This window comes from Engystomops pustulosus, chromosome 6 (assembly GCF_040894005.1).
Source record: "Engystomops pustulosus chromosome 6, aEngPut4.maternal, whole genome shotgun sequence".
NCBI lineage: Eukaryota > Metazoa > Chordata > Amphibia > Anura > Leptodactylidae > Engystomops > Engystomops pustulosus.
This window is the reverse complement of record NC_092416.1, coordinates 111,315,377-111,328,479: the sequence shown is the minus strand read 5'-3', so window position 1 is coordinate 111,328,479 and position 13,103 is coordinate 111,315,377. Positions and strand designations below refer to the sequence as shown.

Here is a 13,103-nt window from a genome sequence, read left to right as displayed (position 1 = left end):
ATGGTCGGAACCTGGGGCAACTGAAATTGTATACACCAGGACTGATAGAGACAGGTTGGAATTGTATCTGTGAAATCCTGTATTTCTGTTAATAAAAGCGAGTTAGAGCATGTACGTATTATTTTGTTATACGGAGTATTTTTAAGAATCTTGTCTACGTGGGAATACCCCATTAATGAAGCATTTTTTTTTTTTAAGACAAGCCCCTGAGCCTATGTGAGCACCAAGACGTACTAGTGCGCCATGTACTGGCCACAACAATGTAGTTAGTTGTAGTTCACTAACAGTTAAAGGGGTTGTCCGAGTTCTTGAAAAAAGCTAAAAGTGGCCGGGACAGGGCTGCTTAAGAAAAATAAAGGTGTACTTACCTTCCGGTGCCCTCCGGTATCCAGCTTCCGGCCGGCCGTGGCCGGGCACTCCTATCCGTCCCTATACACAGCATTGTGTATGGGGGCTGGAAGGTTGTCGGGTTTCAAGAGTTTTCAAGAACTCGGACAACCCCTTTAAAGGGGAAATCTAATCATTTGCATTAAATTCAATTCATGGGCTATATAAAATATATTATAAACATACTCATTTCTTTTATTGGATGTTATTTAAAAAAAAAAAAAAAAATGACCTGTGAGAATACCTTTCAAATAAGATATCCTGGGAAATGACCACCCTCAAACTCTTGTGGCAGCGGTGCCCATCTCTGAGCTATTGAGGCACCACCTGTATTCAGCCTTTATTACGTCAGGACGGCTGCAGACATTTCATCTGCAAAAATGTGTTACTTTGTTCCAACTACATTTATGGGAAATTATCTTCGAACATCCAATTGAAGATATGTATGTAGCAGATGAATTAAAATGTAAATAGCCAGATGAGAATAACGTTTTTAGTTATAAGAAAAGCGTGCCAGAATATTTTCACATGGTGATTGCTATAGAAAATAAACACGTCAAGAAGGTCACAGTTCCTTTAAAAAGAATTAATAAATGTTAATATAAAATATATCATTTTTTCAGAATTTATTGTTTCCTATAGTACAACTGTCAAGGCCATAGATGGTCTAACACAGGGCCGATGGACCTTTGTTTACATGGTAAGTGCTTGCTTGCTGAAAACAAAACATATCTAAGGCTACACACACACGGCGCAACGGAGAGGAGGAGGGGGCAAAGAGCGCTGCTCACCCCCAACCCTTTCCATCGAGAGATATACCATCAACATAGACAAAAGTTCTTTACTGTAAGAGCAGTGAGACTATGGAACTCTCTGCAGCAGGAGGTTGTTATGGCGGACTCTATGCACGTGTTCAAGAGAGGCCTGCATGCCTTTCTGGAGAGAAAAAAATATCACGGGTTATGGGGATAAAACATTTATTTCATTCTTGAAGGTTGGACTTAATGGACTTATATACTATGATACTATGACTATGGCTCATGACACCGTAATACGGGAAAAGATGTCGTACCTCTTCTCGGGTACGGAACGTACATATATACGTGACCCAACGGTCGTGTGAATTCGCCCTTACACTGTACAGAGTGCAGCACTGGTGTTTAAAAAAAAATATTTCAGGATTCATTTTCTTAACCATAAGGCATAAAATTGTCAGTGCAACTGTCAAGAGTCCAAAGGATGTTCATAAAAAGTTCTTGTCATCTGTATTATTGACATTAACTTCTTCTACCCAACCATGGACCTCTTCCTGCCCCTAAGCCTGACTTCATCCAGTTTCTTGATAACAGGGAGAGACTTCTTGTAGGCAGCTGTGTAGCTCTGTAGCAGAGTTTTAAACACATCTTCTGTCTTTGGGTGAGTGCTAAGGAAAGCCTTTTCTAAGACATAGAGGTCAACGCCCTTATCTTCTGGTACACTCGAGATAAAGCTCAGACCAAAATCGATCAGCACAAGATTCAAATCTTGATGTGGCAACTGTAGGAGCATGTTAGATGTAGTCAAGTCACCGTGGATGACATCTTCATCATGCATATGTGCCAATACTTGACCAATCCTTTGCGCTAGACTATAGAGGCTGCTGTCATTTTCTTGCACAGTCATAATATAATCTCGGACTGTAATGGATCCTTCAATATCCTCAAGGTAAAGGCAGTTTGAAGCATAATCGACAAAGTAAACCACAGGGGTGACTATACCTGAAAGGCAAAATATAAGATACTTAATATCACATAAAAAGCACTAGTAAGAAGCATACACACCTTGATTAAAGGGCTCTTAGTGACTAAAATATTGATGAACTATCCTTATTATAGGTCATCAATATCAGACCTGTGGGAGAACAACAAGCAGCTTTTTAACCCATTCCTGTCAGCACATCATTAATAGGTCACACTATTGGTTACGGCAGTGGTTCTCAACCTGTGGGTCGCGACCCCGCGGGGGTTGAACGAGCAAAACATAGGGGTTGCGACCCTATTTCGTTTTTGCCGCGATTCGCGGCAAAAACAGAATAAAACATGTGTACAATAAGCACACATTTCTTGAGGACCTGCTGGCTGCTGTGTACAGGGGAAGCTTGAGGACCTGTGGTGATGTCATCATCACATGACCCTCCGGCTTCTCCTCTACACAGACTCCCGCGGAACAGGCTGCTCTGCTCACTGCGAGTAGAAACTACAACCTCAAGCAGCCAGGGAGGGGGGCACTGTAACTGGGGGCAGCAGGGGAGCACTGCTGCCCCATGATTAAGACGATTTAGACGAAACACGTAGGTCTGACTTGTCCGTACGTTGCTCTATGTGTTGTCAAGCGTTTTTAACATGAAGAAATAAAAGCTACTGGATTTTAATGCATTCTCCGTGACTGTGCTGGATTTCCTTTGGATGTTTGCCGTTTCATTGCGTGGAGGGTCCGCACGCTGAACACATCCGTGCATTGGGAGGATTGCATACTTACCGCAAAGGTGAGCTGGCCACACCATTTGTTTTTGCTTAGTAAAATAGTAGAAGTAAAAAAAAAAAAAAAAAGTTAAAATTATAATAAAAAAAACCCAATAAATTCACTCCCCTTTCCCTAGAACTGATATAAATATACAGTAAAAACACATTAGGTATCGCTGCATCCAAAAATGCCCGATCAAAATATAATATAGCACCTAAAGTCGAAAATGGCACTTTGCCATTTTGAAAAATATACATTAAAAAAAAAAAATCAATAAAAAGTGATCAAAAAGGTCATACAGTCCTAAAAATGATAGCATTGAAAACTTCATCAAAAGTCGCATAAAAAAGATACCAACCACAGCTCTGCAAACCGAAGTATTAAAAAGTTATAAGCGCCAGAAGATGGCAAAATAAAAAAAAAATTCTTACACAAGTTTTTAATTTTTGTAAATGTATGAAAACAAATTTGGTAACCCTGCGATCGCACTGACAAAAAGAATAAAGAAGACATGTCATTTGGGGCCAACAGTGAAAGCTATAAATTCCAAGCCCACAAGAAAACGCTATAAATGGGTTTTTCACTAATTTCACTGCATTTGGAATTTTTTTACCACTTCCCAGTGCACGGCATGGAATATTCAATACCACCACTATGTAGTGCAATTTGTTACGCAGAAAACAAGCTGTAACAGAGCTCTTTACATGTAAAAAAAAAAAAAAAAAAGTTATAGATTTTTGATTGTGGGGAGTGAAAAATGAAAAAACAAAAAAGGGCAAGGTCCTTAAAGGATAAAAGCACGTGTTGCATTTACAAAACACAACAGTTAACGTGATATTATTCTCTTTGGGACTCGGCCTACTTTGGCCTTCAGAACACAGTCCCATTTTTCAAATGTGCCCTGTGTCACTATAAGTGGTTATAGCTTTGGAACGCTATAATATATGGAGGGGATTTTAAGATTGTACTTCAAATTAGTTTAAAAATTTGGATGAAATCTTTTGTGTTCATGTGTTCATTATGAAAAAAAAAAAAAAAAACGAAATTTGGCAAAAATTTGGCCATTTTTCGGAAAATCAGCAAGACCCATATTTAGATGGACCTGCTCAACTTTTAATTGACTGTAAGAGGCCTAATAAGGCGGCACGGTGGCTGAGTGAGTAGCACATCTGCCTTGCAGCACTGGGGTCCTGGGTTCAAATCCCACTCAGGTCAACATCTGCAAAGAGTTTGTATGTTCTCTCCGTGTTTGCGTGGGTTTCCTCCGGGTACTCCGGTTTCCTCCCACACTCCAAAAACATACTGTTAGGCTGTTTAGATTGTGAGCCCCATGGGGACAGGGACCAATTTGACATGCTTGTGAAGCGCTGCGTAATCTGTGTGCGCTATATAAATAAAGAATTATTATTATTATTATTATTATTAATAATAGCTAGACTCGGAAATTACCCCATTATGGAAACTACACCCCTCAACGTATGAAAAAGAACTTTTAAAAAATTTGTTTAACCCTTAAGGGTTTTTTTTAGGGGTTGAAACAAAATCGAGTAGGGGGGTCTACAAATTGTAATAGGCTGTCTCGTTTTAACCATTTCATTACAATGAAATTTTGCGATTTGCACATTGTAATGAATGATGTGGAAAATCCCCATATACTGCCATGCTGTAGTATGGCAGTACAGGCGGTCCCCTACTTAAGGACACCCCACTTACAGACAACCCCTAGTTAAGGACAAACCCCTCTGCTCCTTGTGACCTCTGGTGAAGCTCTCTGAATGCTTTACCATAGTCCCAGACAGCAATGATCAGCTGTAAGGAGTCTGTAATGAAGCTTTAAAAAAAAAAAAAAAGAAGAACTACAATTAAAAAATATACAGTTTCGACTTGCATACAATTTCAACTTAAGAACAAACCTATGGCCCCTACCTTTTACGTCACCAGGGGCCATTTTGAAAAATATAAAAAAATGCAATAAAAAGTGATCAAATGGTTGTACAGTCCACTAAATTGTAGCATTAAAAATGTCATCAAAAGTCACAAAAAAATGACTCCACCTACAGCTCTGTTCATCAAAAAAAGTTATTAGTGCCAGAAAATGGCATATCCCCTCCCACCCCAATTTTTTTGTACAGGAGGTTTTAATTTTCATAAATGTATTAAAACATTATAAAACCTATACAAATTTTGTATCCCTGTGATTGCACCAACCCAAAGAATAAGGTAGACATGTAATTTGGGGCGCACAGAGAAAACCGTAAAATTCAAGCCCACAAGAAAAATTGTGTTTTTTCACTATTTTCACTGTGTGCTTCCCAGTACACGGCATGGAATATTAAATGCTGTCACTATGAAGTGAAATTTGTTACCCAGAAAACATGCCTTCACAGAGCTCATTACGTGTAAAAAAAATTAATGGGGGTCATGGTGGAAGGAGATGAGGAAAGGGGCAATCTACTGAATGTCGCCTTCACAACTGTCTTTACCCAGGAAAATCCCCTGGTGGAAGACACGATGAGGAAGAATGTAAATATTCTTTGGAATGTCAACAGTTTAACCCAGGAAGAGGTACGGCGCCACCTCACAACCACTAAGATAGATACCGTATATACTCGTGTATAAACCGAGATTTTCAGCACAAGAAATGTGCTGAAAAACCTCACCTCGGCTTATACACGAGTCAACTAAGAAAAAAAAAATAATGATACTCACCCTCCGGTGTCCGGATCCTCGGCGGCAGCTCCCGATTCTCGTCGCCGCTGATGACGTCGCCGCTGATGACGTCATCGTCGGCGACACTGCCGCATCATAGTGTGCGCCCGCCCGCAGATCGCATGGACGTGACTGCCGGCTAGCGAAGTAAGCAAAGAGACCGGGAGCCGCCAGTAAAGAAAGAAGAGAGGAGCTGCCACCGAGGTTCGGAAGCCGCCGCCAGGACCGGGAGCCACCGCCGAGGACCGGGAGCCGTGCCGAGCATCAAAGGTGAGTATCGTCGGAGGGTGAGTATTAAGTTTGTTTTTTTATTCACTTGGCATACTGGGGGCAGGCTGCATGCTACTATTGGGGCAGGCTGGCTGCATGCTACTATTGGGGCAGGCTGGCTGCATGCTACTATTGGGGCAGGCTGGCTGCATGCTACTATTGGGGCAGGCTGGCTGCATGCTACTATTGGGGCAGGCTGGCTGCATGCTACTATTGGGGCAGGCTGGCTGCATGCTACTATTGGGGCAGGCTGGCTGCATGCTACTATTGGGGCAGGCTGGCTGCATGCTACTATTGGGGCAGGCTGGCTGCATGCTACTATTGGGACAGGCTGGCTGCATGCTACTATTGGGGCAGGCTGGCTGCATGCTACAGGGGGCAGGCTGGCTGTATACTACTATTGGGGCAGGCTGGCTGCATGCTACTATTGGGGCAGGCTGGCTGCATGCTACTATTGGGGCAGGCTGGCTGCATGCTACTATTGGGGCAGGCTGGCTGCATGCTACTATTGGGGCAGGCTGGCTGCATGCTACTATTGGGGCAGGCTGGCTGCATGCTACTATTGGGGCAGGCTGGCTGTATACTACAGGGGGCAGGCTGGCTGCATGCTACTATTGGGGCAGGCTGGCTGCATGCTACTATTGGGGCAGGCTGGCTGCATGCTACTATTGGGGCAGGCTGGCTGCATGCTACTATTGGGGCAGGCTGGCTGCATGCTACTATTGGGGCAGGCTGGCTGCATGCTACTATTGGGGCAGGCTGGCTGCATGCTACTATTGGGGCAGGCTGGCTGCATGCTACTATTGGGGCAGGCTGGCTGTATACTACAGGGGGCAGGCTGGCTGTATACTACAGGGGGCAGGCTGGCTGTATACTACAGGGGGCAGGCTGGCTGTATACTACAGGGGGCAGGCTGGCTGTATACTACAGGGGGCAGGCTGGCTGTATACTACAGGGGGCAGGCTGGCTGTATACTACAGGGGGCAGGCTGGCTGTATACTACAGGGGGCAGGCTGGCTGTATACTACAGGGGGCAGGCTGGCTGTATACTACAGGGGGCAGGCTGGCTGTATACTACAGGGGGCAGGCTGGCTGTATACTACAGGGGGCAGGCTGGCTGCATGCTACTATTGGGGCAGGCTGGCTGCATGCTACTATTGGGGCAGGCTGGCTGCATGCTACTATTGGGGCAGGCTGGCTGCATGCTACTATTGGGGCAGGCTGGCTGCATGCTACTATTGGGGCAGGCTGGCTGCATGCTACTATTGGGGCAGGCTGGCTGCATGCTACTATTGGGGCAGGCTGGCTGCATGCTACTATTGGGGCAGGCTGGCTGCATGCTACTATTGGGGCAGGCTGGCTGCATGCTACTATTGGGGCAGGCTGGCTGCATGCTACTATTGGGGCAGGCTGGCTGCATGCTACTATTGGGGCAGGCTGGCTGCATGCTACTATTGGGGCAGGCTGGCTGCATGCTACTATTGGGGCAGGCTGGCTGCATGCTACTATTGGGGCAGGCTGGCTGCATGCTACTATTGGGGCAGGCTGGCTGCATGCTACTATTGGGGCAGGCTGGCTGCATGCTACTATTGGGGCAGGCTGGCTGCATGCTACTATTGGGGCAGGCTGGCTGCATGCTACTATTGGGGCAGGCTGGCTGCATGCTACTATTGGGGCAGGCTGGCTGCATGCTACTATTGGGGCAGGCTGGCTGCATGCTACTATTGGGGCAGGCTGGCTGCATGCTACTATTGGGGCAGGCTGGCTGCATGCTACTATTGGGGCAGGCTGGCTGCATGCTACTATTGGGGCAGGCTGGCTGCATGCTACTATTGGGGCAGGCTGGCTGCATGCTACTATTGGGGCAGGCTGGCTGCATGCTACTATTGGGGCAGGCTGGCTGCATGCTACTATTGGGGCAGGCTGGCTGCATGCTACTATTGGGGCAGGCTGGCTGCATGCTACTATTGGGGCAGGCTGGCTGCATGCTACTATTGGGGCAGGCTGGCTGCATGCTACTATTGGGGCAGGCTGGCTGCATGCTACTATTGGGGCAGGCTGGCTGCATGCTACTATTGGGGCAGGCTGGCTGCATGCTACTATTGGGGCAGGCTGGCTGCATGCTACTATTGGGGCAGGCTGGCTGCATGCTACTATTGGGGCAGGCTGGCTGCATGCTACTATTGGGGCAGGCTGGCTGCATGCTACTATTGGGGCAGGCTGGCTGCATGCTACTATTGGGGCAGGCTGGCTGCATGCTACTATTGGGGCAGGCTGGCTGCATGCTACTATTGGGGCAGGCTGGCTGCATGCTACTATTGGGGCAGGCTGGCTGCATGCTACTATTGGGGCAGGCTGGCTGCATGCTACTATTGGGGCAGGCTGGCTGCATGCTACTATTGGGGCAGGCTGGCTGCATGCTACTATTGGGGCAGGCTGGCTGCATGCTACTATTGGGGCAGGCTGGCTGCATGCTACTATTGGGGCAGGCTGGCTGCATGCTACTATTGGGGCAGGCTGGCTGCATGCTACTATTGGGGCAGGCTGGCTGCATGCTACTATTGGGGCAGGCTGGCTGCATGCTACTATTGGGGCAGGCTGGCTGCATGCTACTATTGGGGCAGGCTGGCTGCATGCTACTATTGGGGCAGGCTGGCTGCATGCTACTATTGGGGCAGGCTGGCTGCATGCTACTATTGGGGCAGGCTGGCTGCATGCTACTATTGGGGCAGGCTGGCTGCATGCTACTATTGGGGCAGGCTGGCTGCATGCTACTATTGGGGCAGGCTGGCTGCATGCTACTATTGGGGCAGGCTGGCTGCATGCTACTATTGGGGCAGGCTGGCTGCATGCTACTATTGGGGCAGGCTGGCTGCATGCTACTATTGGGGCAGGCTGGCTGTATACTACAGGGGGCAGGCTGGCTGTATACTACAGGGGGCAGGCTGGCTGTATACTACAGGGGGCAGGCTGGCTGTATACTACAGGGGGCAGGCTGGCTGTATACTACAGGGGGCAGGCTGGCTGTATACTACAGGGGGCAGGCTGGCTGTATACTACAGGGGGCAGGCTGGCTGTATACTACAGGGGGCAGGCTGGCTGTATACTACAGGGGGCAGGCTGGCTGTATACTACAGGGGGCAGGCTGGCTGTATACTACAGGGGGCAGGCTGGCTGTATACTACAGGGGGCAGGCTGGCTGTATACTACAGGGGGCAGGCTGGCTGTATACTACAGGGGGCAGGCTGGCTGTATACTACAGGGGGCAGGCTGGCTGTATACTACAGGGGGGCAGGCTGGCTGTATACTACAGGGGGGCAGGCTGGCTGTATACTACAGGGGGGCAGGCTGGCTGTATACTACAGGGGGGCAGGCTGGCTGTATACTACAGGGGGGCAGGCTGGCTGTATACTACAGGGGGGCAGGCTGGCTGTATACTACAGGGGGCAGGCTGGCTGTATACTACAGGGGGCAGGCTGGCTGTATACTACAGGGGGCAGGCTGGCTGTATACTACAGGGGGCAGGCTGGCTGTATACTACAGGGGGCAGGCTGGCTGTATACTACAGGGGGCAGGCTGGCTGTATACTACAGGGGGCAGGCTGGCTGTATACTACAGGGGGCAGGCTGGCTGTATACTACAGGGGGCAGGCTGGCTGTATACTACAGGGGGCAGGCTGGCTGTATACTACAGGGGGCAGGCTGGCTGTATACTACAGGGGGCAGGCTGGCTGTATACTACAGGGGGCAGGCTGGCTGTATACTACAGGGGGCAGGCTGGCTGTATACTACAGGGGGCAGGCTGGCTGTATACTACAGGGGGCAGGCTGGCTGTATACTACAGGGGGCAGGCTGGCTGTATACTACAGGGGGCAGGCTGGCTGTATACTACAGGGGGCAGGCTGGCTGTATACTACAGGGGGCAGGCTGGCTGTATACTACAGGGGGCAGGCTGGCTGTATACTACAGGGGGCAGGCTGGCTGTATACTACAGGGGGCAGGCTGGCTGTATACTACAGGGGGCAGGCTGGCTGTATACTACAGGGGGCAGGCTGGCTGTATACTACAGGGGGCAGGCTGGCTGTATACTACAGGGGGCAGGCTGGCTGTATACTACAGGGGGCAGGCTGGCTGTATACTACAGGGGGCAGGCTGGCTGTATACTACAGGGGGCAGGCTGGCTGTATACTACAGGGGGCAGGCTGGCTGTATACTACAGGGGGCAGGCTGGCTGTATACTACAGGGGGCAGGCTGGCTGTATACTACAGGGGGCAGGCTGGCTGTATACTACAGGGGGCAGGCTGGCTGTATACTACACCCTCGGCTTATACTCGAGTCAATAGGTTTTTCCAGTTTTTGGTGGTAAAATTAGGGGTCTCGGCTTATACTCGAGTATATACGGTAAATCACCGGGGCCAGTTGGCATACACCCCTGGGTTCTGCATGAACTATGTACCATGATAGACACACCGTTATTTTTAATATTTGAAGATTCACTGAGGACTGGCGCATAACAATTGTAGTACCAATATACAAAAAAAGAATCAAAAAGCGATCCTGGAAACTACAAACCTGTGGGTCTAACTTCTGACCCGGTGGGGAAAATATTTGAGATGCTATCCTGGAGTATCTCACTGTACATAACTTTATAACCCGGCGTCACCATGGGTTTATGAGAGATCTGTCCTGTCTGACTAATCTGATTAGTTTCTACTAGGAAGCAAGTTCCAGACTAGATCTGGGGGACGCTGTGGATGTTGTATATCTGGACTTTTCAAAGGCATTTGACACCGTGCCGCATAAAAGGTTGGTACATAAAATGAGACTGCTGGGACTAGAGGAAAACGGGTGCAGAGGAGAGCAACCAAGATTATTAGGGGAAGGGGGGATTAGAATACAATGACGGATTACAAAATTTGGGATTATTCAGTTTAGAAAAAAGACGACTGAGGGGAGACCTCATTACAATGTACAAATACCTGAACGGACAGCACAAGGATCTCTCCAAAGATCTATTTATACCTAGGCCTGTGACCGGAACAAGGGGGCATCCTCTGTGCCTAGAGGAGAGGCACAGTAAAATGACGGAGGCTGCAGTACTTTTCCTCCGTTTGGATATCCATGGATAATGGATCCTCGCCAAACTGACCAAAATGGATGATATAAAGTTTATATCGACATCAATAGGATTTTTAACTGATACCTCACACCTTTATTATTTACTTTTTTAATGGAGGGAAGGAACTGTAGTGTTAATTTTGCCTTAGTAATATAAGTGCGTCTTCTATAACCTTTTGCTTTACCTCACCAGCATGGGGCCTACCTGCTTTCCTGCACCTAAGGATGGAGCGCACCTCCTGCGTGATGCGTTTATGCGTCAGTTTCTCATCCAAAACGGGATATCTGTAAGCCTTGGGGAATCTCTCCTTGACTACAGCCGGTTTTCCCAGAAAGTTTCCCCGGTAAACCCGAGCTTCAGCCCCTTGCTTTACTAGCTGCAACCCCTCCAGATACCGCCGAGTCCGCTCCCTACAATCGCCATCCACAATATTCTCCATGCTACGATCAAGTTACTAGACGTACGTGAGCCGTCACTGGTCACGTGTTACTAAAGCTCATGTGACCGAAGATATGTGGGCGGAGCTTTCTGTGTCCCGCTTACGTGAAGTAGATGTAGCGTCTAGTGCGTCATTTCACTGTTTTGAACAGACTAGAATAGGGAGAGACTTCAGCGTGAGGTCATGTGCGGGGAGTGTGAAGAGTGTGGGGCTGTGTGAGGAGGGTTATATGTGGGATGCAACTGTGATAACGGAGCGTTATATGTGGGGTGCAGGATAAGAGAAGGAGGGTACTTGAGTGTTGCTGTGGGGAGGGTTACATGTGGGGAGCAGACACTGAGAATGAGGGGTACATGAGTGATGCAGGCTGTGAGCATGAGATGTACATGGCTGGTGCAGACACTGAGAAAAGGGGTACCTGGTGCAGACTGTGAGAATGAGGGGAACATGGTGCTGACTGTGAGAATGAGGGGAACATGGTGCTGACTGTGAGAATGAGGGGAACGTGGTGCTGACTGTGAGAATGAGGGTTACATGGTGCTGACTGTGAGAATGAGGGTTACATGGTGCTGACTGTGAGAATGAGGGTTACATGGTGCAGAATGTGAAAATGAGGGTTACATGGTGCAGAATGTGAAAATGAGGGGTACATGTGGGGTGTTGGTTGTGACAGAAGAAGGGATACATGGGGTGCAGGCTGTGAGAGGAGAGGCACCAGAGGGGTGTGGGCTGTGTGAGAAGGAGTGGAAGTATATAGAGTGCAGGGGTTGCAAGGTTCTCTGCATTTTTCTTAACACCTCAGTGACTGCTTTTTTGGTGGTCATTAAAGGGGTTTTTCCACGAACCTGTATGGAGCTGACAGAATCACCGAGCGCAGCACTGGGCAATTTCCATTCTGCTCCATAGAGATTAATGGAGCAGAATGGTAATGTGCGGCTGTCTGCTCCATTCAACTGACGGAGCAGCGAGGGGTCCGACGGAGGTACGTGGGACCCCATCGGACCCCTTGTCCGATGGGTACTGAGACCCCCACTGATCAGCAATTTAGGCTCTATCGTGTGGATAGGGCCGGACTTTTCTTTGTGGGAAAACCCCTTTAAGGGTACTTCTTTCTATGGCACCGCATCAGAAGGTGATTTTAGGACCTAGCATCCTGCCGGTGCCGATACTGGACTGTGTTATTACAGCCTAGGAACTGTGTGTTTAACCCCTTTAGACACATGGACTGCAGTGTCTAAGTGGGTGCACCCATTATTTTTATGTTAAATAAATTTGTAGTTCCACAGCCATACCAACCCAGACTAGAAAATAAATGGGTATTTAAACTCATCACATAAAAGAATTCTAATAAACACAAAAGCTTTAAAGGGCACCTACAGCCAGGATGAAGGACTGTATGCAAATGAGCCTGAGGGGTTCTAGGTTCCAAAAGTGTATATGGCGTCTGGAGTCCCTCAGGCTCATTTGCATACAATCCTTCATCCTGGTGGTTGATCCCAAGTGTGTACAGCCTAAACTACAGGTCTTAAATAAAAAATAAGCCCTCCCACAGTCATGTTGATTAAATTATGGCTCATAGAAGGTGACTCCAAACAGATTTCATTATGCAAATGTAGGGTATTTTTTTTTACTATAAATTTGGTATGGCTGTATACATATTGACCCTGAGAAAGAAGT

At 47.9% G+C, this 13,103-nt stretch overlaps 1 protein-coding gene across 1 annotated transcript; it reads right to left on the bottom strand.

Annotated features, from left to right (window-relative positions):
- Positions 1 to 983: 983 nt before the first annotated feature.
- Positions 984 to 11,526, bottom strand: TP53RK (TP53 regulating kinase). Its single transcript, XM_072110595.1, has 2 exons — positions 11,192 to 11,526; positions 984 to 2,144 (listed from the first exon to the last, which is right to left on the bottom strand). Exons 1-2 carry the CDS (start codon positions 11,424 to 11,426, stop codon positions 1,675 to 1,677), a joined length of 705 nt encoding a protein of 234 aa, XP_071966696.1. The 5' UTR covers positions 11,427 to 11,526; the 3' UTR covers positions 984 to 1,674.
- Between the last annotated feature and the right edge of the window lie 1,577 nt (positions 11,527 to 13,103).

Excerpts from the sequence above, each read along its gene's own strand:
- TP53RK (XM_072110595.1), bottom strand. The coding sequence starts at position 11,426 with ATGGAGAATATTGTGGATGGCGATTGTAGGGAGCGGACTCGGCGGTAT. Across the intron at positions 2,145-11,191 it reads CCTTAGGTGCAGGAAAGCAG|GTATAGTCACCCCTGTGGTT; the intron begins GTAGGCCCCATG and ends TTTGCCTTTCAG.